The sequence below is a fragment of the Lagenorhynchus albirostris genome, chromosome 6 (genome assembly GCF_949774975.1).
Source record: "Lagenorhynchus albirostris chromosome 6, mLagAlb1.1, whole genome shotgun sequence".
Taxonomy (NCBI): Eukaryota; Metazoa; Chordata; class Mammalia; order Artiodactyla; family Delphinidae; genus Lagenorhynchus; species Lagenorhynchus albirostris.
Genome location: NC_083100.1, coordinates 61,660,819 through 61,688,729, shown reverse-complemented (window position 1 = coordinate 61,688,729; position 27,911 = coordinate 61,660,819). Strand labels below are relative to the sequence as shown.

The following is a 27,911-nucleotide window of genomic DNA, read 5'->3' as shown; positions in this document are numbered from 1 at the left end:
TTAACCCTTTTTTGAAAGGCAAATTGGAACTTGTTTCAAATAAGGGCTGCTCAGATGAGTGTTTTCTAAGGCATGTTGTAAGAACCAGGGCCTCTGACATGCTCCAGGGGAGGGTTCCATTGTTAGGATAATGTCTGGGGGATGCTGCCTGTTCTCTCCCACTCTTAAGGTTTCACTGTGCATATTATTAAGTTAAAGGTTCTGGAAATCATCTTAGGAAAGAAACCTGCCTAACTTTGTTTAGTCAAGTATTTTCTCATTTATTTGCCTTTGAACACTACGCATCCTGCCTCCGCCCTTTAAAACCATGTAACACATGTAAAAATTATATTGAGATGCCTTAGATTCTCCCAAAGGCTTGAATAAGAAGGTAGTCAAACTCATGAGCCGACTGCCAGTGTATTGTTGGAGGGTATCTGCACTGACCTTTGGACCTGAAAAGCCATGCAAGCAAGAGGAGTTCTTAAGAGGTTTCATTTTCTTGTAGGTACAGGAAAGGCAGAAATTGGAGACCCCATGGTAATTCAACAGCTAAACTCTCTTCCTTAGATTTTCTCCAAAGCCTACCAGGACTCCTAGAAGAACTGAATCCACCTGTTCTATAGGTGTCCCACTGCCACTGAGACCTGCCTAAGCTGGCAGGAATGAGTTCCTTGGGCCAATGCACAGAGACCCAAGGGCATTGGAGAGGGGGGTGTCATTGTTCAGAGGAAGAGCAGAGGATTTGGAGTCAAACTAACAGGGGTCAGTGTCTTAGCTCTGCCAGGTATGTGCCATGATCCCTGGGCAGATCCCTTGCCCTCTCTGAAATACAGTGTATTCAGCTATATAATAGGGACAGTTAAAGCACTTAGCTCAGATGGTTGTGAAATTCTTATTAGATATATAAAAGCATTTTTTAAAATATGAAGGGCTATATAAATGCTACTTAATTTAATTTTAATGTAAAGGGTATTCTTCATGGCACATATTTTGGGGGTCCACTAGCCCTTTCATTCATTCAAGTTGTCAAATATTTATTGAGCACTTACAGTGTACCAGGCACAGGGTTAGGTGCTAATATAGAGTACAGAATAAAGCAGACCTATTCCCCGCCTTCTTGGAACTTACATTTCATAGTGGGAGACATATGATAAACAATCATACACACACAAATAAATATATATTTATATTCATCATAGTCTCCTCTCCCCAGGTACTGATGTGATATTTTTTAAATGGGTATATTGTTTATAATCTATATAGATGCATTTTGAAGGTAATACCAATGAACCATTCACAGAAATTCAAAAAATGAAATTGTCAGTTTAAATAAAGAATAAGATTTTAAATGTGGAACTAGAAGAGCCCTTAGGAATAACTTATTTCAATCCCTTCATTTTATAGATGAGGAAAACTAGAACCCAGAATACTACAGAAATTTACCCAATTGTGTGTGTGTATGTGTGTGTGTGTGTGTGCGTGCGCGCATGCATGCATGTGTGTGTATCAGAGAGACCAGAGAGGAAGATCAGGAATCTTGAGGCAGGAGTTAGAATCCAGACTTCCCTTCCCCTAGTCAGTGCTTTCCACATTCCTGGGTTCCATATGAGAGGAGTTGTAAGAGTCTGTTTATATAACAGTGAGTTATAATCATCACACTTTTTTTTTTTTTTTTTTGCGGTACGCGGGCCTCTCACTGTTGTGGCCTCTCCCGTTGTGGAGCACAGCCTCCGGATGCACAGCCTCAGCGGCCATGGCTCATGGGCCCAGCCACTCTGCGGCATGTGGGAACTTCCCAGATCGAGGCACGAACCTGCGCCCCCTGCATCGCACGCGGACTCTCAACCACTGTGCCACCAGGGAAGCCCCCATCACACTTTTATACAGTGTGTTCCAATTTCTGGAAATTGGGGCACAGCACAGTTGATTTTTCCAAACTTTGCTCCATGAAACATTACTAGATGTTAATAGGTTATCACTTTTTAAATTTCTCGGTCACAGTAGTTTAGGAAACTGAATTCTCCCCCCATACACCCTACTTTAGAAACCCATAAATTCATATTGTGATTGTGAAAGATCATTCTGCAGTAAGGAAACCTCTTAAACTATGTATAGTTCAGCATTTCCCAAACTTATTTGACTACAGGATCTATTTTGAATTATTTAACAACGTGATTAATGTGCTGGGTGGGAAGTAGAGCCTTCGCATCAACTTGGTTGGCTACTTGGTAAAGTCTGTGAACGCCAATAGTAAACTAGATTGGATCACACAACTTTAAAAGGGGCAGTTTCTTGGGTCTTAGCATCTCAGGCTGACTGTGGGTGTATGAGCAGCACCTGGTAGGATGCATTTCCTTAAGTTGACCATATCCTTCTAACCAAGGACTGGAATGGAAAACAATGGAATCTTAATTAAAGAGTATTTTCTGATCCATTTTTGGAGGAAAGCAACCCTCTTTAAGTTTTTTTTTTAATTATCATTTTCAGGCCTTCTAAAAATTATTATTATTATTATTTTTAGGCATTCACAAGCCCAGAGTTCTTCAAAAGGGTGTGATGTCTTCGCGGGACATTCAAATAAGGTAGAAGGACATCTTGATTCTGAAGTAACTGTGTATCCTTATTACAGACTCATCCAAGTCCATAGTCGTGGTGCCTGTCTATGGCGGCTTGGTCAGGCCATCCAAACATGAACTGTTAGTGATAGTTCGAAGGCTTTGAGACAAAAGCCCAGCTTGCTAAAGAATTTTGGTTCAGCAGAGAGACAGGGAGGTACAGTGAAGAGAGAATCAAAAGCCTGGGAATTTGCTCCTGAGAATAAATGCTAGCTGCTCCCTGAGGTGATTTGTCTGTGCACTCCACTCTCTACAGATGTTAGAGCCTCTTTTTGAGTAAGGACCTGAGGTTCTTTGGTAGCACTTTGATATCCTGCTCGAATTCAATATGTGAAATGGAGGCGTCTCTCTGTGACTTGGAGCCCACAGCAGGCTTTGAAGTCTGATCCAATTTTTACTGCCTACTATTTGATGTTGAAAGGATGAAATGAAGAAAATGTACAGTTTTTGCCAGTAACTCTGCTGAGCATATGTAAGATTAAAAAACAAAATCCTTTGGATGATATACTTAGAAATGTTAAGTAGATTAATACCTTCCTATAGGTTTTCTTTTTTCTTTCTTAGGGATAAAAATTAGTATAGGAGAAAATCAGCACATAGCTGTTTTCTATATGGACTATAATTAATTTAAGAGGGGGCTAGGTTGGCTTGTTCAGAGGAAGAAATAAATGGATGAAGCAAAAGGTGTTGAGACTTTGCAGGTAATTGCCCCAAGGAGAGGACCTCTACTCAATTCTGCTGCAAGACACGTGCAACTAACCACATGACCCCAATATACTTAGATTTTTCCCTAGTACCATTGAGGTTAAGGGTCCCTTAGTTAAATGGAAGCCAAGTTCTAAGGCTGCCTCATCAGAGGATAAAAATAATGTTTCTTTTACTGGGTCTTTCTGAAGCACTCAGTTTCTGGGACTGAGTCTGTGTCTTCTCAGACATGCCATGCTGCTCCACATCGCCCAGGACTGAGACCCTCGAGGGGAGCCCCTGCAAAATCTGGTAAGAAGAACATTTTGCACTGCAAGCTGTTTCTACCATTTGCATGCTTTTGTACTTTTTAATGAGTTGTTTAGGCAGGACTGTGTAGAAGGCAGATAGTAATATAATATAACCTAAGTAATAACCTAAGTAATAACCTAAGTAAGTAATATAACCTAATGTTAGCAGAAAGTTCAGGTTTGGGAAGCCATAAAGACTGGAAACAAAACTTGCATTAAAAGTGGCAGTTTATCACCCACCTGTGCCACTGAACTTTACTTTTTTGAAGGAAGAAAATGAATATCAAAGGCCATACTTTTCCCTTTACTTGTAAGAACCTCAAATTAGGAAACTGCTTTAAAACTTTATTTTCTAGTGCTCGCTTAGGCAGCACATATACTAAAATTGGAACAGTATAGAGAAGATTAGCATGGCCCCTGCGCAAGGATGACACGCAAATTTGTGAAGCATTCCATATGTTTAAAAAAACTTTATTTTCTTAAAGGAAAGATAAATAATTGACCAGCTTTCAGTGGAGCAGACAGTTCAGGGTCAAAATCTAGGGCTTGGTAAAGACTATGGATTTAGAGAGAAGTTCTGCCCTTTTGGCAACACGGCTGTTCTTCCAGCAAGAATGTAGACATCTTGCCACACTTTTATGGAAAATAGAATTTTTGGCCCCTTTTCTAAATTATTCGCTACAGAATATGGTAAAAAGTCAGTTTGGGGCCATATGTATGGCTATAATCAATACTTCTGGAAGATAAAATAGAAGCATGATCATAAGAAATATTTATGAACCAGGAAATACTAAGCACAAGGTGGATTCATTCCAAAGGAAAAAATCTTTTCAACTTAAAATACTAATATTACACTTACTGTCGACCTCATTTATTTTTCTGAAATATGCAGTAGTTTCTTAGGTTTCTCAAATTTTCTTCTTAGTCTGTTTTTCAGTGGCAAAGTAGTACAATATGAAGTGGGAAATGCGTAATAAATGTGTTAGGACCTTCAGTTCATACAAAGCAAACTCTTCAAGAGAGATGAGAGAGGATTAATGTATTACAGCAGAACCTTTTAAATGAATATGCCAAAAATGATAAAACTGTCCAATGGACTAATTTCCCCACAGCCAGATAGTGTTTAAGAATAAGGCCACATGAGGTATGGGTAGGAGTAGTGCAAAAAAGAAAATCGAGGAAAAAGATCGTGGGTGGAACAGAATCCATTATGCATGAATTTGGATGGCATTTTTCTCTATCCAGACAGACAATTTCTACCTTTTAATTGGGATATTTAGACCATTTACATCTAATGAGATTGTGGATATATTTTGGTTTATATCTATCATCTTGCTATTTGTTTTCCATGTGTCCCATCCGGTCTTTGTTCTCTTTTAGCATTCTACTTTAAAATACAAGTAAAAAGAAAATTTTAAAGCATGGTTGAGTAGCCAAAGGCACAGATTCTGGAGTCAGACCTGCCTGGATTCAAATCTCTGCTTTCTTGTGTAGTGTTAATAAAGCTATGTAACAACTCCTTACCTCAATAACTACACATGTAAAATAGGGAAATGGTAGTTCCTAGCCAAAGGGTTGTACTGAGGATTAAATAAGCTAGTAGGAGTAAAGGGCACAGCATGGTGTCTGGTTCAGAGAAAGGGTACATTATTGTGTCAGATGCTGCAGTGGTATTTACTGCTATTGATACTATATAAATGCAAATTAAGTATAAAAAATGGGTAGAGAAATAAAGTTCTTACTGTAAGGCATTAAGTTTTGGTGGTATAGTTTAGGAGGAGTAAAAATATATTGCATTTTTAATTAACTACTAAAAAGACTTGTTGGATTATAATCATCTTTCCCTCTCTTTAGAAAAGTATCCCCAGAAGTCAAACTTTTTAATAAGTTTCACATCTGATTTGCTGTAAATGGTTCATATGCACTTTCCTGTCACAGTTGCTCCTTCCTTCCAATCTAGATGGTTTTCTGTTGGGTCTGCCACCACTACCATGACTTCTCCTTAAACTCTTGTAAACAGTATCCTAAGTGGTCTTCCTGCTTCCATTCTTTTCCTCCTTCAACTTCCCTCATGCATAGATACCTGAGGAGCTTTTCTAAAGCATACCCTGATCATAACATTCTCTTCCACTATAATCATCAGTGGCTCCCCATTGTTCCACCATCATCTCTAAACTTCTTGGCATGACATACAAGGCTGTCTCTGTTCTGGTCCTAATCTTCCTTTCTAGCTCTATTGTCTGCTGATCTCTCTCCCTTATTCTGTGCTTCAGAATATCCAAACTACTCTCTATCCTCCACGCATGCCCAGTGTGTTCTTTCTCTCCTTTGTGATTTTGTTCATGCTGCTCCCTGTGCCCCACCTGTCCTCCTTTACTGTTCATTCTGAGTCCTCTCCGTTCTTCAGAGTCCACAATGGCTTCCTCTGAGCCCTTTGACTTTCCTTTAGTACTTACTGCATTCTGCCTTGTATTACAGTTTTTTTGTTTTGTTTTGTTTGTTTGTTTGTGGTACGTGGGCCTCTCATTGTTGTGGCCTCTCCCGTTGCGGAGCACAGGCTCCGGACACGCAGGCTCAGCGGCCATGGCTCACGGGCCCAGCCGCTCCGTGGCATGTGGGATCTTCCCGGACCAGGGCACGAACCCGCGTCCCCTGCATCAGCAGGCAGCCTCTCAACCACTGCGCCACCAGGGAAGCCCTACAGTTATTTTTATGCATCTACTAGATTTTAAACTCTCTGGGGTCCTATCTTTTCATTTCTGAATTCTCTCCTCGCAACCTAGCCAAGGTTCCCAAATTGAATTCTTGAGCAACCAAAGCTGTGATGAAATATAGTGGAAGCAAGAATGAAATGAAACTCTTGAGTAAATGAGTCAGAGAAAGTTTTAAACCGTATTTTTAATAATCCTGGAACAAAATAAAAGATCTTTTAGGCACCCCCAAATAGGTAGAGCATACCGGTGGAACAAGTTAAAAAGATCCAAGTCGTTTCATTTTGTTGCTGTTGTTGTTCTGAGCAGGGGGAGAGGGAAGGAAGGCTTGGGCAGGAAAAAGCATTTATAAATCAGATTCCTCCTGACCTTAGAAGGCAACAAAGATGGATTGAACAACAAAAGTTTTCCAGTTTTGTTTATGTTTTCAAGGTGATAAGCTGCAAAACTAAGAGTATATTTATTCTGCAAGAGACATTTTAGCCAGTTGTACCTTTATATTTAATTCTTTGCCTTAAATGACCCGTTATTTCAATCCATGTTTCTGTGAAAGCCTGAGAATATTATGACCTTTTCAGTTTTAAGAAAACACCAAAATCCAACGATTTTGCCTTCTATCTGGCCGTGAGTGCTAACTTCACTGTTTCATAAAGGGGTCTGGGGGATATGGGGGTTGGGGGAGGCAGGGAGTAAATCTAAAGTTGCTTAATCAGGCCATCTCTGCTTAGAGCAGGCAGGCGAAAGAGTGCAGATGTGGGGCTTGGACAAAAGCTGTCTTCTGCCCCTCAGAGAATCTCAGGAAGGTCCTTAACTGATCCATTTGAGATCGACTCATTCCTCACACGAGAGAGGAGAGCACAGTATATCCAGGAAGTTCATAGTACAAATCACTTTGCCACTGATCCAAGCAGAAATTATTTAATTGTACTCACAGGCATATATACAGACCTGATCTGGCTTTACTATGTAAAAATTTTCTCTTTTTTAAAATTTATTTATTTATTTTATTTATTTATTTTTGGTTGCGTTGGGTCTTCCTTGCTGCGCGCGGGCTTTCTCTAGTCGCGGCGAGCGGGGGCTACTCTTTGTTGCGGTGCGTGGGCTTCTCATTGCGGTGGCTTCTCTTGTAGAGGACAGGCTTCTAGGCTTGCAGGCTTCAGTAGTAGTGATTCGCAGGCACTAGAGCACAGGCTCAGTAGTTGTGGTGCACGGGCTTAGCTGCTCCGCGGCATGTGGGATCTTCCCGGACCAGGGCTTGAACCCTTGTTCCCTGCATTGGCAGGCAGATTCTTAACCACTGCGCCACCAGGGAAGCCCAAAAATTTATTCTTTAACCATCTGTTCTTCTATTTATTTATTCAGCAAACATTTATTAACACTTACTAAGTGCCAGCAACTTTCCTGGGCCAGTGCCTCTCAAAACAGTTTTAAAAGACCCGTTTTGGGTTGGGTGTTTTAATTTCCAATGTGCACAGTCTGATACTTTTGTGAAATATAGTAAAAATGAATTACTAGGTAAATAATCACACATGTAGGTGTGGTGTCCGTATCAAATTGATCTAAACTTTTCAAAATTTCTTGCTCTAACTTAAATTACTCTAAATTTCTTTAGTGATCTATTGATAGTTGGGACCAGTAGCAAGAGTCAGCCTGCAGACCACACTTCAGTAGCACTGTTCCGGGCATGTGTGATACATCAGGGAACGACACGGTCAAAAAGTCCTGTCCTCATGATGCTACATTTTAGCAGAGGGACAATAAACAATAAGCATAATCCGTGAGTCAGTTGTATGGGATGTTAGAAAGGCAAAGTATTATAGGGGAGAAAATACAGCAAGAGAGATTGGGCGTGGCCAAAGTGTGGAGGACGGTTTACTTTTAATAGGGTGGTCAGGGTGGGCTGCACTGAGAAGACTTGAAGGTGGTGAGCTAATTAGCCATGTGGATATCTAAGAGAAGAGCATTACAGGCAAAGGAAACAGCCGAGGCAGATGCCCTGAGGAGAGAGCGTGCGTGGAAAATGTGAAGAGTAGAAGGGAGCCCAGGTGATTGGAGCTGAGAGCAAGGAAGAGTATCATAGGGGGTGAGAAGCCAGCTGATGCAGGTCCAAACAGACACCCTGGGGATCTGATTAAAATGAAGGTTCTGATTCAGCAGGTCTGGGTGGCTCCTGAGATTCCTCAGTGCTAAGGAGCTTCCAGGTGTTGCTGACATTGTCCACATTTTGAGTAGCAAGGGTATAAACTCAGTGAATTGGGAGCGACTGGGTTGAGGATAGACTACAGACACTATCGATGTATGAGATATTCTATGTAAGTTACAATTTCCAGGCAGCTGAAACTTTTTAAAACCTACAACTCGTTTTCATATTAAGTGTACTGGACAGTTCTCCTTATCCTCAGTGTCTCGGGACATGATTATTAACAACAGTTGTCACACTGGCTGTAACGCAGAGATCCTTGGAGACCATTGTGAAATGGGACCACCTACCCGTGCATTAAATGACCCTCAGCCATTATGATTTTTACTTAATGTGCCTAATTATTTCAACTTTCTTCTCTCTCAACACTAAGCTGGTGTTTCCTGCTATTGTTAATGTGCTCATTTTTTGTAACATACTTTCCTTCCACCTTCTCTCTTTTTCTCCTTGGTTGTGGCCTAAAAAAAACAGGTTTTAAACATTTTTTTTTCTGCATTTTATCAATTAAAAAAAGGGATCTGAGTGGGAGATGTGAGGAGATCCCAATGAATGAAAGAAAGGGAACTGCCACAGATGTAGTAAGTATTGACTTTGGGCACATGCTAGGTGCTTTACCTGTGTTTTCTTAGTGTGGCATACACAAGTTTAGTTTAAGTTTGTGACCTGCTTGTTCAAGGACCGTCATTGCCTGCCCCTGGGTTTCCTGTGATACCTCACCTACATGAGGTAGTCCTGCCCTTGGTTATCTTCCCGTCTACAGGTAGTATAAATTATTTGTATTTTTTTTGAAGGTCAAAAAGTCATTGCATTTGCTAAGAGTAACTTTAACTACATGGCTTTTTAAAGATGGCGCCTAGTACATTTTTAGGGAGCTGGGGAGCAGGTGGTATTGTACCAGCCTCCCAAGGGGGTCACAGTGGCAGCGTGCAGTGTCAGGGTGTGGTGGAGCCCCCTGCCCCTGCCAGAGCGTCTAATTTGGGGCTTTAGTGATCTGGTTTCAGATCTTTCTTCAGATTTGCTGAGCAAATCACACACCCTTTCTTTTACCCACTTACTTCTCTAATGCCATCTACTTTGTTATTTGCCTATACCTTCCTCACTGCTCATCACTAAATTTTGTTGATCTTGGCAGAAGTTCAGCTATCAGAAAGCAAACTTGGGCTGTATTTTATCCTTGGAACTCTTAATCCTTAGGGTGGCCAAACATCTCAGTTTTCCCAGGACCGAAGGTTTTCCAAGATGTGGATTTTCGGAACTGTTCCAGGCAAACTGGGACAAGTTGGTCATCCTATAATAATACTGGAAGTTGAACTTGATTGGGCCGAGAACTAATTTTTTTAATTAGATCACTGTATCAGGCAAGACTGAGCCTTGGATCTGTGCTATAGAATCACCTCACACTGCTGCCTGTGTTTGGAAGGGGATACAAGCAGCTTGCCAAACCACAGCCACTGTGATCATAAAGGGCTCAGATGTCGCCCATTTGACAGGGAGAGCGTGTTCCTACAACAGAGACTCAAAGGCAACATAATCCCTGTTAGGAAAGCACATGGAAGCCAGACCCTATGGAGGCAAGGCTACTGGGCCTCCCTGTCCCGCGCCCAATGCCATGGCAGGAAGCCACACACAAGGCTTAGAGGCCACTCTTGTGCCCTCACATATGGGTCATCTCTGGTGTTTCGAATCCCTGCTCTTTTTGGCTCCCATACGGCTGATCCCTCTTTTCTTCTTGCCTGGGTGCCACGGAATTCACCATAAACCCTCATCATGAAGCCTCGGTCTCAGGACTTTTCTCAGTGAGATGGTAAAAGAATTACAGGCCTAGAATTCTTACCTTTAGTGCGGAGGGTAGAAAAATACACCTCTTTGTTAAAGGATCTTTTTTAGGCCGGTGATTCTCAACCTTCAGTAAATGTCAGTATCACCCAGAGCACTTGTGAAAACACAAGTTGCCGGCCCATTCCATAGTTTCCGATTTTGGGTGGGGTATGGGAGAGGGGGGATTTGTATTTCTATCATGTTTCCAGGTGATGTGGTGCTGCTCTTTGGGGAACTGCCCTTTGAGAACCACATCCCCTATCTCTATGATACTATATTGAATCAGAAAAAGTGAACTTTATATATATGGCTTTCTATTCTTTCACTTAACAGACACTTATCAAGCACCTACTGTATGCCAAACACAGCCCTGGCAGTGAAGTAAGACACTTAAGAGACAAATGCAATTCTAATGGCTGGGTCTTTGCAGCTGTTATTTTCCAAAGCAAGTTTGGTAACATATGTGTCCACATTTATCTCAAGTGGTCTCATTAAATTCTCAGGAAGTTGTCAAGAACAAAGTTTCATTTACTTGTAACTTTGCTATAGAGGAGGAAGAGGGGAGTGTTCCAGACTTTTAAAAGTGTCTCAATTTCTAAAATTATTAGAAATTACTGCCTTTAAAAGATATTTCTATTTTATAAACTCTACTGCCTCTGCTAGCCTCCCGCAAGGCAAAAGTGCTCAAAACACTACCAGATCTGAATATTTGCTTGTACCTCTAATACGTATGTCGTTGCCATAGTGTTTGTGTCCTGGCTTTTTGCAAAAGAATTTAGGCAAGGCCAACATAAGGAATGCACGGTTTGAGGCTTGAAGGCATGAGGGCAGAGGAATGGAAGGAGAAAGAGGAGAGACTGTAGTTCTCCTGATCCCAAATTTAATTTCTCACGTATAGCCCCATTTATATTAATCACACACCTTCCCTATTCTGTTTAAAAGACTTTCCTCATTTTACTAGATCTTGTCCGTGTCTTGCTTAATTTTGTAATTTTGGAGAATGCAGAGTGCTTGGGTCGTCAATTGCAGTCATGGCCGTTTACGCCAGCTGAGGCTTCTGTGCAAAATTGTGGCTTTCTACAGGAACCGTATACGGTACCTACCAAGAGGCAAAGATTCCTTTTGGCAAAGCATTTTCCCTGAAATTTGGGGGTGTGGAGGATAAGGAAGAAGGGATGCAGTCCACATAGGTCAGCACTGCATCCACCCCTCAGCCAGCTGAGTCAGTGAGATTTGGACTCCACGGGAGGAGTTGAGGCTGGAGGGGAAAGTGGCTGCCACTGTGAGGGCTGGTAGGTAGAAGCCATGAAGTCATTTGTCAGCCACAATTCTTAAGGTCACATACCTCAGGGACAGCCTTGTGACAGCCTTTTCTCATTCTTGCAGCTCATTAAAGCCTGTTACAAAGTTGGATAGTTTGGGGACATTATTTCTGCTTAGATTGTTACTGCAAACATTTCTGAGGAGGGTTCAGCAGAAACTTTTAAGGTGCTTTCCTGAGTGCATTAGGTCAGGATGCCCTCTTTGCTGATGCCAAGTTAGGTTCTGGCATTGACGTAGGATGTCAGGAGCGTAGCTGCCAAACAACACAGGGCAGGGGTGGGGGCATGTGTGAGTCAAGTTAGGGTGCTTGGCTTTCAGAATTGGACGTTGATGGCATGGCTGTAAAACGTGCTGAGAGGAATTTTATTTTTACATTCTTTTCTTACTCGATGTATTTGAAGCAGCACAAATTGACTGTTAACCTTGGCTGCCTCATTTCTTTCATTTTAAAGGATTCTTTTCAACTTTAAAATGAAACATAGTTGTGTAGTAGGCATGGAGTGATTTTTCTTTTTTACTTTTATTTGTTTTCCAAGATTGGGAGTAATAAATTTTTTGAGTTTTTTTTTAAATTAATACTGTTCTTTAATAGTTTTGGGTTTTTAGAAAAACTGAGCGCAAAGTATTGAGTTCCCATACACTCTCTTACCTCTCCCTCTCCCCCCAGTTTCCCCTATTATTAATATCTTGCATTAGTGTGGCTTGTTTGTTCACAATGATGAGCCAATATTGATCTATTATTATTAACAAGGTCCATAATTCACATTAAGGTTCACTCTTTGTGTCGTACAGTCTGTGAGTTTTGACAAATATGTAATGACATGTATCCATCATTGCGGTGTCAGAGTAGTTTTATTTGCCTAACAATCCCCTGTGCTCCACCTGTTCATCCCTTCCTCTTTTTCCTTAGGCTCCTGGCAACCACTGATTTCTTTTTTTTTTTTTTTTTACTGTCTTCATAGTTTTGCCATTTCCAGAATGTCATAAAGTTGGAATCACACATATTATACATCAGTATATAGCCTTTTCAGATTGACTTCTTTCCATTAGCAATATGCGTTTTAGATTCCTCCATGTCTTTACATGGTTTGATAGTTTATTTCTTTTTAATTGCTGAAAATAATCTATTATATGGACGTACCACAATTTGTTCACCAGTTCACCTACTGAAGGACATCTTGGTTGCTTCCAAGTTTTGGCAATTATGAATAAAGCTGTTATAAACTTTTTTGTGTGGACATAGGTTTTCGACTCCTTTGGGTAAATACCAAAATGTGTGATTGCTAGGTAATATGATAAGAGTACCTGTTTAGTTTTATAAGAAACTGCCCAACTGTCTTCCAAAATGACTACACCATTTTGCATTCCCACCAGCAATGAACGAGAGTTCCTGTTGTTCCTCATCCTCGCCAGCATTTGGTGTCGTCAGTGTTCTGGCTTTTTGCCATTTTAATAGGTGTGCAGTGGTACCTCATTGTGGTTTTAATTTGTATTTCCCTGATGTGGAGCATATTTTCATATGCTTATTTGCTATCTGTATAGCTTCTTTGGTGAAGTGTCTGTTCACATCTTTTGCCTGTTTTTAAGTTGTGTTGTTCGTTTTCTTATTTGGAGGGTTTAAGAGTTCTTTGCATATTTCGGATACCGATCCTGTGTGAGATACGTGTTTTGCAAATATTTCTCCCAGTCTGGGGCTTGTCTTTTCATTCTCTTAACAGTGTGTTTTGTGGAGCAGTAATGAATTTTTTATGTATATAATCAGGGAGAAAAGTGTTTTTAAATAAACCTGGCTCTCATCTTAGTATAGTACCCACTCCCTTTCCCAGAAAAGGAAACAGCCTGAGAGGAACAAGGTGATTGGTTGTTCAGTAATTGAATATTTGAGGACCGTGACATGAGTGTGTTCCCTAAATTAAATGTAATCAAGTCTAAGTGTTATAGGGAGGCAAGAGAAACATAGTCCAAAATTAAATGAGGGGGAAAACACTGTGGTTATACAACTGTTTGTAGAACCATGGTAAGATTTTTCTCTGTTTTCATTTTTATTTGACTCTCTTTTAAGTAACTAGAACTCCTAGAATGACCAGGACGATTCTGGGGCTGTCTGCTTCCAGTAAAAACTGTACTTAGCAAGAGAGAAATTGTCGGTTTAAGTTCAAAGAGGGCTGGGAGAGAGTGAAATGTACCTTTATTACCCATTCATTCAGGTACTCAATCAGCTGATGTTTACTGAGCAGTTATTAAGTGGTGGGTGCTATATTGGGTGCTGGTGGTATATAATGCAGCAAGATCCAGGCTTGCCCTGTGGGTTTACATTCCTAGGGAGAAATGGATAAGTAAACCTAAAATCAAATCTCCTTCAGCCAGGGTGTTAGTAAGATCGAGCCTTGGTGACCCCTGGAGTTGTTCTATGACAGGAATACCTTCGTGGTCTCATGGGAGCAGAGAAGGGTCAGTGGACTGACACCAAAGCTGAGAACTGAAGGGGAATCAAGAACCAGCCAGGCAAAGAGTGAAAGATGTTTCTGGCCCTCTGCCTGTTCCCTCTTCACACCAGGAAAAGCTCACACATGAGAGATATCAGATTGTGGTTGTTTTGTCTTTAACGTAGTTTTAAATTCTGAAATGTAACATGCTGACAGAAAAAAAAAAGGTTTAAAAAAGAGATGCACAGCATAATGAATTATTCTAAAGTCCCTGCACAATTACAGCTGAGATCAGAAGAGAGAACTTGCAGCACCTCAGAGCCTTCTGCTACCCTTTCCTGATGCTGACTGTCCTCCTCCTCCCTAGAGGTCACCCCCTAAGTATGCATCCTAAATATCATAGTTTCATTTGGCCTGCTTTTCAGCTTTGTATAACTGGAATCACACAGTATATATTCTTTGGTTTCTAGCTTTTACTTCTTCTTTTTTTCTTAACATAATATTTTAAGATTAACGTGTTTGTTTTCAATGCTGTACAGTATCCCATTTTATGAATCCATTCTTGTGTCGCTGGGCATCTGGTTGAGATCCTTTTGCTCAACCGTCTCATTTTACAGATGAGAAAACTGAGTCCCAGTTGGTCAACCCAGAGCTAGAACCCAGCCCAAAGCTGTGTTCTAGGGAGAAATCAAGGAAGTGATGCCTCTGGACCAGCTCTTAGGGCCCAGATCATTCTTTTTTTTTTTTTGCGGTACACCGGCCTCTCGCTGTTGTGGCCTCTCCCGTTGTGGAGCACAGGCTCCGGACGCGCAGGCTCAGCGGCCATGGCTCACGGGCCCAGCCGTTCCGCGGCAAGTGGGATCCTCCCAGACTGGGGCACGAATCCATGTCCCCTGCATCGGCAGGCGGACCCTCAACCACTGCGCCACCAGGGAAGCCCCCAGATCAATCTTGATGGTACTTTGGATGGCCATTTTAGCCTCTTAAATGTATTTTCCTCTTTGCTCTTCAGAGGAACAGAGAAAAATAGAAACCTTAAGGGGCTGAACACTTAGCTGTATGTTCAGTTGTAGACTCTGAAGTCTGCTACATTACACTCAAGTTATTTGACTGTTTGTTCCTGGCCAGAGTTTAGGACATCATGGGCTCTATCCTGATTAGGCTCAAAGGCAGGAAGGCAAAATAAGGGACATAAAGCCATGCCTGGGGGATTATTGGCATTAGGTGTAAGTGTTTTGTTTAGCTCAGACTGCTGCTGGATTTAGATTAAAATTACTTGTGATTTAAAAAAGGGAACAGATACATTTTTTATAAAACTGTGAATATGAAGTTGGGATAATGACAGGAGGGAGAAGTTCAAGATAAACAATTGATATTAAATGAGTCCACAGATTTTCTCCCAACTCAGAACAATCCACAGCGATCTCCTGATCACCTGCAAGTCACTGTACTCTATCCTAAACCAAAGCCTTCCTGAGCTCTGCCCACCACCCCAAACCTGTCCACTCCCACATTTTGCCCATATTTCCACTGCTTTGCTAGTACTTAAGCCTTTTATTACACTGAACTTTCCTGCTCTGTGATCTGTGTTCCTAGGATGTGTGTGTGTGTGTGCGTGCGTGCACGCGCGCACGTGTGTGTGTTGAAGACACTCTGGCAGCTTTGAGGGAACTCTGGGTCAGAACTTTGTCCTTCAAAAATAAGACACCAGATTATGGGCTTAATGCATGAGAATAGAGCCTGGCATATGTAAAGCACCTAATAAATGTTTAGCTGCTGCCGCTGCCATTTCTCCCTCCTGAAATGAGAATCACTTCTGAAAGCACTTAATTTTCAAGTTAACAACTCCTTCCTTCCTTCTATTCAAATTGTCAAGTCTTATGGAGTGTGCTAAGATTTCTAGAAACTGCATTTGTTTTTTTCTCGATGCCACCACGAGTCCTAAGAGTTTATCACCTTGGAACTTCACCACATTTAAAAAGCGTGGGACTAATTTGTTGGTATTTTCTGTGGCAATTTGTGTAATGGGAAGGAGTCATGTTTCAGCAATCCACCTAAATGGTATAAGGACTATTTAGAGCTCCCACCGACTCAGAGCCCCATTTCCTTTCTCTGCTGTGCAGAGGGTCTGTTAAGCCTGCTTGGCGGTCGGTAGTTAGAACAACCAGTCTACCCAGACATTAGGCTGGGTTTGTCTGACCTAATATACACAAAGATCAGTGGTCCCAAAGGAGCACTTCCTTTTTAAAGGAAGAAATTAATGATATCCCTTTTCATTACACTGGTGCCGGGAATTTTCTCTAAGCAGCCTCTTTTAAAGAACAAATTCAAACAGGCCCCAGAAACAAATGCAAGAGATCTACAAAGCTCTTAAGGGATGAGTTTACACACTATCCTAATTTCAAAGGAGAAGTTTTGATGCCAGCACACAATGGCTGGGCTCTCCCAGTGGGCACACACCAACTTTAAATGCCAAACTCTGCATTTGTGCAGAAATCAGATAAGTGCAAAGAGCTCTAAGCTTGTTTCAGCTCTTAACTGAGATGTCCTCCAAAAGGACAGTTTGCATGCTAACTCATTACCCAGGGTCTGAATGTTTGGGGTATGGGTGGAGGACAGAGCATCCAAGGATCCACTCCAAATCTCCAAGGGTCAAATTACAAAGTGTCCGTTCTGTTTGCCCTTCACTGCTATATTTATCCACACCCAGAGCAGTCCAGCTCACAGCCTCACACTTGCACTCTGCCCTCTGATCTTCAACTTGGGCTGCTGTCTGGGGTCCAGGCCCTTCTCATGTGTGTGGGCTGCCATTCTTTGTTCTAGACTGCATCCCCTTACTCAGCTTATTAATGGAGCCTCCACTTCATGTAGCAGTTTCTACGGAGCACTGTGGGAAAGCACTGGAAAAAAGTACATCACATTATCTCTCCCCATAAAGGGGGAGTTAAAATAGATGCTCCCTCCAACCCACCACGCTGAGCAAATTATTTGATGCACAACCTGTAAATAATTGCTGAATGATTAGAGGATTGAACACACACTGCATAAAAGTTTTGCTTACATTATCTGTAACCACTGAATTATAAATATTGACCTTAAGAGTGATTATCTTCTCTCTAGCACTCCTGACAAATGGTCATGCAGGCTGATTTCATGCATTCTTTTGCAGACTTTTTTATATCCTGAGCCCCTTTGAGAAGCTGATGTAATCCACACCCCCTAAACCCAGAAAAATGGACAAATGCACAACTGCACCATTTTGCGCATAATGTCAAGGACTTCCTGAACATCTTCATGGTTCCATAAGGGTCTACATCACACATTAATAATCTCTATACCAGTGAGAGTAGCTGACTAATTTTGAAGACTTATCAATTTTATGGTTAGAAAGCTCGATAGAAGTGCTTTTCTTCTTGCTTCGCAGTAACAGAACAATAAAAAAAAAAAGGCTACTTCCTTTTCCACGTGGTAGTTCTTCAAATATTTGTAGATTGTCATAGGTTTCTCAGTGAGACTTCTCTTTGGGGCCTTTGACAGTATAATTCATCAAATAACCCTTAAAAGCTATGGCCACATTAGGAAATTTTTGTGCCAGGATCTCAGGCCTTGGGTCTAGAAGACATGCATGCAATCCAAAAAAGATAGGGGTGTAGTTCTCAAAAATGCCAAGGTAGGTTGCTATAGTATTTTCCTTCTTCATTAAAATAAAACAGAACAAAACAACTGATCCCTTTAAAAAAAAAATTTTTAAACCTCAGAATTCTCTAAAAGACTAAAACATTGAGCTCTGTTTATTTCTCCATCACCTTAACTCTTTTTTTTTTTTTTTTTTTTAAGATGTTGGGGGTAGGAGTTTAGGAATTTACTTATTTATTTTTGCTGTGTTAGGTCTTCATTTCTGTGCGAGGGCTTTCTCTAGTTGTGGCAAGTGGGGCCACTCTTCATCGCGGTGCGCAGGCCTCTCACTGTCGCGGCCTCTCGTTGCGGAGCACAGGCTCCAGACGCGCAGGCTCAGTAGTTGTGGCTCACGGGCCTAGTTGCTCCGTGGCATGTGGGATCCTCCCAGACCAGGGCTCAAACCCGTGTCCCCTGCATTAGCAGGCAGATTCTCAACCACTGCGCCACCAGGGAAGCCCACCTTAACTCTTTTTTTAATTAAAAAATATTACTTAGGGGACTTCCCTAGCGGTCCAGTGGTTAAGACTTTGCCTTCCAATGCAGGGGGTGCAGGTTCGATCCCTGGTGAAGGAGGTAAGCTCCCACATGCCTCATGGCCAAAAAAACAAAACATGAAACAGAAGCAGTATTGTAACAAATTCAATAAAGACTTTAAAAATGGTCCATATCAAAAAAAAATCTTTAAAAAAATATATTACTTAGCTATTGCTCAATTTTCCATACTTAATAGAGAGAGAAGGAGAATTCTTAGTAGAATTCTAGACTGAAAGATGGAACATAAAGATTGAGTTAAAATCATTTTACTTTGAATTCCCTGCAAAGTGGGGCTAATATTTTCTGAGCCACTTGTAAATGCTCAGATACTTTATGCACAGCATACATTAGTATTTTTGCTCTCCTTGAAAGCAGTTACTTCCTGCTTCTCATTAATATCAGTCTGAACTTAGATGTTACCCTATTTTGACTTCATAGGCCACTAATTTTATAAAAGTATTAACGGTCCCAGAAATCTCATATGTTGTATTTTAAGAGTTTTAAAATTGTGCTTGGTTTTTTTCTTTCATTGAAGGCTGAATTATAACTAGATAGAATTTAGGAAGAATCAAGATACAGATAAAACAATAACAAAGCCTCATAAAACCCCCAAATAACCAAAACAAACTTGACTGAATGTCTAGAGATGAGGTATTTGACTTGGTTTTAGGCAGTCAGTTAGCCATCACTAAAAAATGAGTAGGTTGGACCAAGTCATGCCTGAATTCCCTAAACTTACAAGATTCTATGTAAGTAAGTTCAAGAAATATATCAGACAGAATCCCAGGAGGAAGTAGATTGCACACTCAAATTAGGATAGATTGGGGATTGCTTAATAAAGGGATTATTTTAAAAGGTTATGGGCAGGATATAAGGAAACTATAAAGGATAGTATGGTACCCTGGGGGCTAATGAGACTGGAGCTGTTAGCACATACACCTAAAAGACAAGGAAAGGTCATGGCATCTGGAACCCAGAAGGAAAGATCCATGTGAGTAGAAGGGCCTTGAGAAGAGAGATGACCTTCAGTCAAGAACACAGTCAACACAAGACAGCCACACAGGAAGGAAGCTGTGAAATAAGAGAGAATGTTTTATCTCTCTTTCCTCACTTTCTTCATTCCTTCTGATGTCCTGCTAGGGCTCTTCATTGGCCAAGCCACTGGGAAGCCAGAGTCCTCCGTATAGGTCAGCTTTTGGGTCAGAGAACATGGTAGAAATAGGGGGAGAATGGATCTACTGGGAAGAAATGCTACACCATTTAAAAGGATCCAATATAACTTCAGTTCCTAATAAAAAATTCACATTCTCTTTCACAGAGATGAAAGATACTTCTTTGGAATATATTTTTTAAAATAGTGCCTTAGTCAGGGATTGTTCTCTGCTTAAATAAGAGACACTGGAACACAGTGACTTCAGTAGATAAATGTTCATTTTCCTCATGCCACCAGAACTCCAGAGGGTAGGCAGTTTTTGGTATTGATTCAGGATATCAAGAATGTCAGGCAAGGCCACGCCTCTGCAATTCTCTTGGCTTTTTTTTCATGGTCTCAAGATGGCTGCTGGAGCTCCAGCCATCGTGGCTGCATTCTTTGTGAAAGGACTAAAAGGATTTTCCTAGAGGCCCTATGCAGTGCCTTCTGTTTACATCTCATGGCCCTCCTTTATCTGCAGGAGAACCTAAAAAAAAACATTTAAGTTGATTATGTTGTTGCCCCTATGATATAAGTGTTCTATTGGGAAAGAAGCAAGAAATAATGAGTGTTGAGTAGACACTAATATTGTCTACCCAAGACAGAATTTAATCATCTCAGGTGCATATGCTAAGGACATAGTTTCAAAGGACATAGTTTCATGCTGGTTTCTGATCTGGGGAATTTTCAAGTCATATGAATCAAATATTCCCTCCTGAATGATCAGATTTAGCCTCTGATCTTTCTTCATGGAATACCAAGGCCTGCAGTAAAGAGAAAGGCCACTTATAAGAGATGGCTATAAAATTCTAAGGCAGATTTTCAAGTGTGTCTTTGAAACAGTTTGTCCAAACAAAATGAAACTATTTCTGGCAGAGTCTAGAAATGGGAGAAATGGAAAAGACACACTTGGTTAGCATGCTGGTAGAAGTATAAAGGAACAATTTTTGTGCAGAAATATTTTGCAGTGTATATTGAGGGACTTTTAAAAATGGTCAGATCCTTTATCCCAATAATTTACTCATAATCTGCCTTTTAAAAAGTCTAGAAAAAGTTAAGAGAACTAAATAACTTTGATACCGCTATATTGTGGAATAATATATAACTATTAAAATTATATTACATTACATAAATGCATTTATGATAGCATAGGAGAATTGGTTTTATTATCATATTAGCCTAAGGTTCTGCTGCAGTTTTTCTTGAGTATTTTAATTCTCTAGGTCTCCCTTTCCTTTAATATCCAACCGAAATGGCTGGAGCCCCCATCCTAGTATTAACAGTAGGATTTATACCCTCTACTCCATTGCTGCTCGTCAAACAAACAAACACCCCTTCAGAAAGAAATTGACCAAGAGTTTTAAAGAGACATTCATAAAAGGAAAAAATACAAATGACCTATGACTATATGCAAAAATGTTCAACCTCAGAATTTAATAAGAGAAATGAAAATTTCTCTCGTTTATCAGACGGGCTATGATGAAAAAAAGATAATACCTGGGCTGTCAGGAAAACGAGGAAACAAGGGCACTCATAGTATAGTTTGTGGCAGGGCAACAGCCTCTTTTAGGGCATATCTGCCAGTATATCATTTGGCCCAGCAATACCTGCTCCATAAACTTATCCTCTGTACATAATTGGATAAGCACATTGGAAGCAATATATACTGTTCTGTGGCTAGTTGTATTGAAGTCTAAAAAGAACCCAGTGATGTTCATTCTTGGTCACTCTGTGAATTTTGGTAGATAACAAACAGGGAAGTGCTTGACATGGTATCTAGCACACAGTAGGTGCTTAATAAGTGTTTATCAAACGATAAGTTAATTCAGATGGGTAGACACTTTTGGGGAAATAGGTTTTGTCTCAAAGAGTAGCTTGCATTTTAGTCTCGTGTTCTAAATATTTCTGGTCAACATTTGTAGCTGTGGGACTAGAGCTTAGGAGATAGGGCACAGCCATCTGTCAAGAACAGTGGGAGACTTTAAGGGATGAGATTTCTTTCTGTTTGTCTGCCTTTCTTGTCTTTTTTGTACAAATTAGCTATGAAAATGAATGTGGTCTCCAAACAAGACTGGAGAAGGAGATTAGTAGTGAGCCTTGGAAAAGTCTGTAGGGGGCAAGGTAGACCAAATCAGGTTGCTCTGTGATTTATTTAGCTTATGCAGTGCTTTGGGTGAGAGAAAAATTAACTGGGTCATCTGATTGACAAGCATAATCATTTTAGATAAATTTGCATAGTCTGGAGAGATGGTCTCAGGCCCTGCTGAAAGGAGGTGTAGCTTGCTTTCAAGTCTTTTCTCCTCCTCTGCTCAAACACTTTTCCCTTAACACACCTGAAAAATCCCCCAACCTTTGTTGCAAAAGAATTTAGCTACAGTAATCAGTGAAGACAACTTGAAATATTGAACTTCATATCAGCAGGTTACAGCACATTAAAATAAGCTTGGATTTTAATGATGAAAATATGTCAAATTAGAAACTTCTGCAAGCTGCATTATTTTCTCAGCAATTCCCAACAGAGTATGTTTAAATCACTCAATGTGAGAAAGCATCTAAAATAGGTTAAGAGACTTGTTCTTAACTGTTTGTGTTACAAAGGGAAGGATGAAGTAACGCCGCTCAGTTAGACGGACTTTGGATAGAAAATTCAACTTAGGTATATAACATGGTGTCTAAGAAGAAAAATGAGTTTTAGAAAATGGCTGTGGCATTATTTTTTTATTGATTGTAATGCCTGAGAATTTTTACCATGTGAATTGTATAGGCAATTAAAGAAAATAAAGCTTACATTTTAGTCTCATTTTGAATATGCATTATGGCTAGAATTCTATCATTTGAATTTTTCTAAGTTCTGCTTACCCCAGCAACTAAATATTATTATCCACTTTACAGAGAAAGTTATGAGTGGCTGGTAAGAAAATCCTAATTTTTTCCACAGCATTTTCCCCTGACTAATTTATTAACGTTATCTGCACCAAACTTATTCAAAGTATTGAAATCTATGGTGTTATCAGACGAGGCTGGCAAAAGAAAGCTCAGTTTTTAAAAAATTATACACCAAGTGTGAATAGAGTTGGCATTTTGAAGAGGGTCTCACTCTCAGTAAGTAAATCTTCTCAGTATAATTCTGAAGCTCAAATGTTTCTGATTAGTGTCCTGCTGTCTTATTGGTACCTCCTGTAAGTCAGAAAGATTAGTAGAGTGCATGCGGTCCTCACATCTCGGCATGATTGAGTCCAGGTTTGAGAGGAGGGCAGTGACCTGATGAAGAAGTGCAGCCTTCTCTGCCCGAGTCACAGACTCAAAGCTTTAGAACTTTAGCACGGGTGTTTGTCAACCATCTAATCTTTAATATTGTCGTATTTTTAAATGAGACACTCAGCCCGGTGGCCTGTGGGAAACCGGTTATAGAATTTTTGCAAGCAACCTTCGGTTAAAACAATTTGAACTGCATTTATTGTCATGAGGAGGGTGTTGTCTTGTCTTTCCAGAGATTCCTTCTAAGAGGAAAAATAAAATGATGCAATGCAGGAAGAAGAAGGAATGATTTCAGTTATAAACTTGATGTTTAGTTTTAAGCTTATTATATATTTGTAATAATAATTAAAATATATTCTACTGAAACTGTCATTCTAATATTAAAATGATAACTAGATGAGTGTTAATGAAATCAATAAGAATTTCAATAAGATCTTTGTAAATTTCTTTAAGTTTCTCAACTGAAAATGTTAAATTTCTCCCCTACTGAGAGATTTTAGGTGATGCTAGTGAAGATTGCAGGAGATTCAAAGAAAAGGACTTATAGAAATGTTTGAAGCTGTCTTTGGACCTGAAAGTATGACATTCCTTTGCTCATATAAAAAGTCACATAATGAAATGTTTAAGAAAGTTAACAGGGTACAGATCGAATCAGAGCCGCAAAGAACAAAATCACTGAGCTTCACTTCTGATCAGCGTAAGATGTTTTGTTTGGGTCCTTTGGCTAAAGTTGGAAAGGAATGACGTGCTGTGTGGCTCATCTCAGGATGCTGAGATGCCTCCAGGCAGAAAGTCCAATGGAAAAAAAACAACCCTCAGCCAGACTCACAAAGTGAATGTCACCGTGAGGAAAGCCACACCTTTTACTGCTTCTTATGGGGAACAGAAATAACTACAAGTGTTTGTAGAGTCTTAAGTAGTCTTAACACAGACCCAAACTGTGGAAAGCTCGATGAGATTAAGGAGTGGGGTGATGAAGAGTCATGCACATTTTTATGTGCTTTCAAATAAAAATTTCATATTCCGTTTAGGAACTTTTTAAAGAAGTGATAGTGTTAACATCACCTAGAAGCAAATACATTTTCCAATAGGTCTTCGTGATGTGCTGCAGTGCACTGGTGGGTTGTTGGGGAGTTATGCTTGTGCCAATATATCAAAGCAGCCAGGCCAAACTGGGCAACCGGAGTGCCTCTGTTGGCCTGGCTCGCCGGGTTGTGCCACACGAATAGTACCCTTTTTCTATGTGTGTCATGACCTGGCGGAGGCTAAAAACCTGCTTTGCAAAATTCCTGAAGTCTAAAAGAAGGGACATGTAAAATTATTTTGTGAGTGAATAAACAGGCAGAAAGAGTTCAGCGTCCCCTAAAAGGACACATGACATGCGTGGTGATAACGGGCCTGGAGGGAGTCCAGGGGACTTCCCGTCGGGCTTTCTTTCTTTCTTCACTTGACCACACTGACACTCTAACAATAAATACTCAGAAACGTTCTAGCAAATGTTCAGGAGTGACGGCATATGGAGCGTTTGATTTTGTTTGTGTTTAAAATACGATTTCCAAACAGATGGCATTGGTTTAGCTGTTGTGTGCCTTTGTATCTTTTTGTTCTCAATAAAGAGATGAGAACCATAGCTCTTTGAAACATCCAGCTCCCAGGTTTGTATTCCATAATCTGCCTCCCCACGTTTGCAAAGTTACAGGATTTTGTCCCTAAAATGCATTTGCTTGTCAGTGAGATTACAGTGACTCTCAACAGTGGTTTCAGCTGGATCTTGGGTTAAGGCAACTGTTTCGTTGAAAAGTTGGATGGCCAGGGACGAGGCTTACAAAAATGAAGTCAGTGGCATATGTGTCCTATTAGATAAGTTGGTATTTAATATCCACATATATTTTTAGACATCCAGTCTGTCATTTTTCTCTTTCAACCTTGGTGGTGAGGGCAGTTGGAGGAGAGAAAAAAAACCAAAACTTAACATACTAGAAATTCATAAAATTGTGAATGTCACTTTATCATCATACCTGTACTTTCCCATTAGCTGGGACCTGAATATTATTCCAGGGAACATTAGCATGCCAGTTTTGTTTCCCCTTGTCTGTATTTAGCTTCCCTTTTGTCTGTATTTAGCTTTTCCTGATAGCTCTTCACCCATCTTTCCAAAAGTTAGCTAAAGTCAGTGTTTCCCCACCAAAAAATGCAACTTCCAGCAATATTCAAGTAATATGTTCTTCTCCTCACACTAACATGGTTGATGTCTTAGGTAAAAACTGATATATAAGAAGACACATGCTTAATCACCAACAGCCTCTGCAGGATATTTCACTGGAAGTTGTGAAGCTGCACTTGAATTGTAACCCATAAGCAGAGGAGTCATTTTCTTCCTGGGACCTTGATAGAGAGACTGTCTAAAACCAAACTGGGTTATCTTCTCAAGCTTCAAGTTTTGAATTGTGGTCCGTAGAAAACTGAGAGTCATGGAAATATTTTGCTCTTTTATTCCCTAAATTCTAGAATTCAGGATATTTTCCTAATTTTTTTTTCTGCAGGATCTGGCTCTTTTTAAGTGTCCTCATTATAAGGTGGTGTGGATTATTTGAAGACGAGAGTATTTGGTAAATGCTTCATCCGACTAAACCTAATTTAACTAATTTGGAAGAGGATTAAGGAGACTCAGACCCTGGTATGATCCGGGGGGAAGAGCCAAGAGTAATGTACTGAGCTGCCAGAACTATTGTTTCAGACGTTGTGAAATCAGGTTTAGATCTCATACACAAGTTCTTGGCTGAAGAAAAAGAGTTTTCCAGTTTGGAGAGAAAACCAGCTTCTCCCAGCTGCTGTAACAGGAGCATGAAAATGGTGTTTAAAGGAAAGAAAACCTGCATTTAAAAAATTGGTTTGAAGGGTTGGAGTCCAATTGGTTTTCAGTCTTCCTTTTTAATTTAGCTCCTTTTCTTAGGCTACTCTGGATAAAATTAATCTTTTTTTATATTGGATCTTTGTGAACAAAGTAACAGAATCTCTCCATTTCACAGATGAGGAGACTGCTGCTCCCAAAGGTTAGGTGCCTAGCACACACTTACACAGCCAGGAGCCAGGATTCTACGTGGGTTCTTCTCACTGGAAAGCCTGGGCTGTGGACCACTGTGCTCTGTCATCTTCCACAGTAAACTGATTATTCAACTCAGTGTCATTGCACACTGTCTCAGTCTGTTACAGCTGCTGTAACAAAAATACCACAGGCTAGGTGGCTTTAACAACAAACATTTATTTCTCGCAGTTCTGGAGGCTGAGAAGTCCATGATCACTGTGCTGGCAGATTCAGTATCTGGTGAGGGCCCTCTTCCTGGTTCATAGACAAGGATCTTTTGGGTGTCCTCACATGGCAGAAGTGGTAAGGGACCTCTCCCGGGTCTCTTTAATAAGGGCAGGGGCTTCTCTGGTGGTGCAGTGGTTGAGAGTCCGCCTGCCGATGCAGGGGACACAGGTTCGTGCCCCGGTCCGGGAGGATCCCACATGCCGCGGAGCAGCTGGGCCCCTGAGCCATGGCTGCTGGGCCTGCGCGTCCAGAGCCTGTGCTCCGCAACGGGAGAGGCCACAACAGTGAGAGGCCCGCGTACCGAAAAAAATAAAATAAAATAAGGGCAGAATCCCACTGAGGGCTCCTCATCACCTCCCAAAGGCTCTACCTCCAAATACTATCACACTAGGGATTAGGATTTCAACATATGAATTTGGGAGTGGGGGTGGGGAGACGGATACAGACTTCTAGTCTGTAGCAGACACCTAACCCAGCTTTTTGGTGGTTTTCCTTAATTACTGTTGTATGGCTGGCAGGGTTGATTTTATTTAGTAAGTGACCCTTCTGATTACTGGTCCTTAAGAAAATAATCATTTGTGTTTTATTCTGGCCTAGTTTTTAGATTCTTTATTTGCAGTTTTTCACTGTGGTTTTGCAGATCTCTGGACAGTTTCTCAATTATTGCAGACATCAGTATAAACATTTATTCTGCAAATTAGCAGCACCCCAGCAACCCATCTGTAAGTGATAGGCAGGAATTTGAAGTTCTCACAGCCTTCTCCTTAAGCCTCTCGCTATCATTGTTCCCTAATGTGGTGCTCGGAACACAGTCGGGACTCGATCTTTGTGAAATAAATGAGTCTATCTGATCATCCTGAAAGACTCACCAATAACATCTCCCTTGCTGACTGAGGATTACCTCCTAAAAGCCTGCTGTTTACATAACCTTATGTTTCTCAAGATAGTTAACACTTAGATAGATTTAATTTATCAGACTAGCTGGCTTTCATCTAGCAAGGAGTGACTTCTAAAGGAATTGGAGATGTTGGTGGATGTTTTTGAGCAAGAGCAACTAAAAGATTGGTTCATTTCTTGAATATACACTCATTTATCATTTGTTTTGATACAAGCCACAGAAATAGAAAGATGAATATGATTCTATACCTGTGTCAGGTGGGATAATTGTTATTATGTTGTTATGTACAGGCTGACATGGGAGCCCAGTGTTAGGTCATTCAGCTTGCACTTAGGAGTAAGGGAAGTTTCCAAGAGAAGATGAGCCTGAGATGGTTCTTCAGGGCTAACAGATGGAGTTTGTTGTTTTGGAGCATAGGCTGAGCTCTGAGGAATAAGTAGGAAATGAGCTGTAGAGGTAAGTAGGTATCAGATCAGGAAGGGCCTTGTGTGCTGAGCTGAAGAGTGCCATCTCCTGAAAGTTATGGAAGACCACTGAAGATATTAAGCAGAGGAATGACATGCTCATTTTGAAAATTATCTCTGGCTACCTTGTGGAGAATAGATAGGATGGGGTCAAAACTAGAGATGAGATTAACAGAGAGGCAGTCACTGTAGTCCAGGCAAGAGTTGAGGAGGGCCTGCATTGCAGCAGTGAGATAGATGGAATGCTTCCCATTCGGAGGCTAAAAGTGGAACAGGCCCTGGTGACTGATGTATGGTGAGGAGTAGTGGAGAGAGGAACCTGGAATGAGATTCCTTTGTTTCTGCGCTTTGTACTTTTCCTGAACACACTGTAGAAAAGTGATGCCTTTTCAATAACTTTATAAGGCAGTGAGTCTCAATGGCAGCTGCTAAGGTTATGATGAAATAGTGCTAAAGAAATAAGTGGGGAACAAGGGTTAGTCTTTCAACACACAATTGAAACAT

General features: G+C 40.7%; 1 protein-coding gene and 1 non-coding gene across 2 annotated transcripts in view; both read left to right on the top strand.

The window, feature by feature from the left end:
- Positions 1 to 27,911, top strand: part of MYO3B (myosin IIIB) — a 388,019-nt gene that overhangs the window by 307,906 nt on the left and 52,202 nt on the right. The window contains exons 32-33 of the mRNA XM_060151181.1: positions 2,504 to 2,564; positions 3,494 to 3,593. Coding sequence (XP_060007164.1) covers positions 2,504 to 2,564; positions 3,494 to 3,593 — 161 coding nt within the window. The remainder of the gene's footprint in view (positions 1 to 2,503; positions 2,565 to 3,493; positions 3,594 to 27,911) is intronic.
- On the top strand, positions 3,948 to 4,054 carry LOC132522531 (U6 spliceosomal RNA). The gene has a single exon (XR_009541271.1). It is a non-coding gene; the product is annotated as a U6 spliceosomal RNA (small nuclear RNA).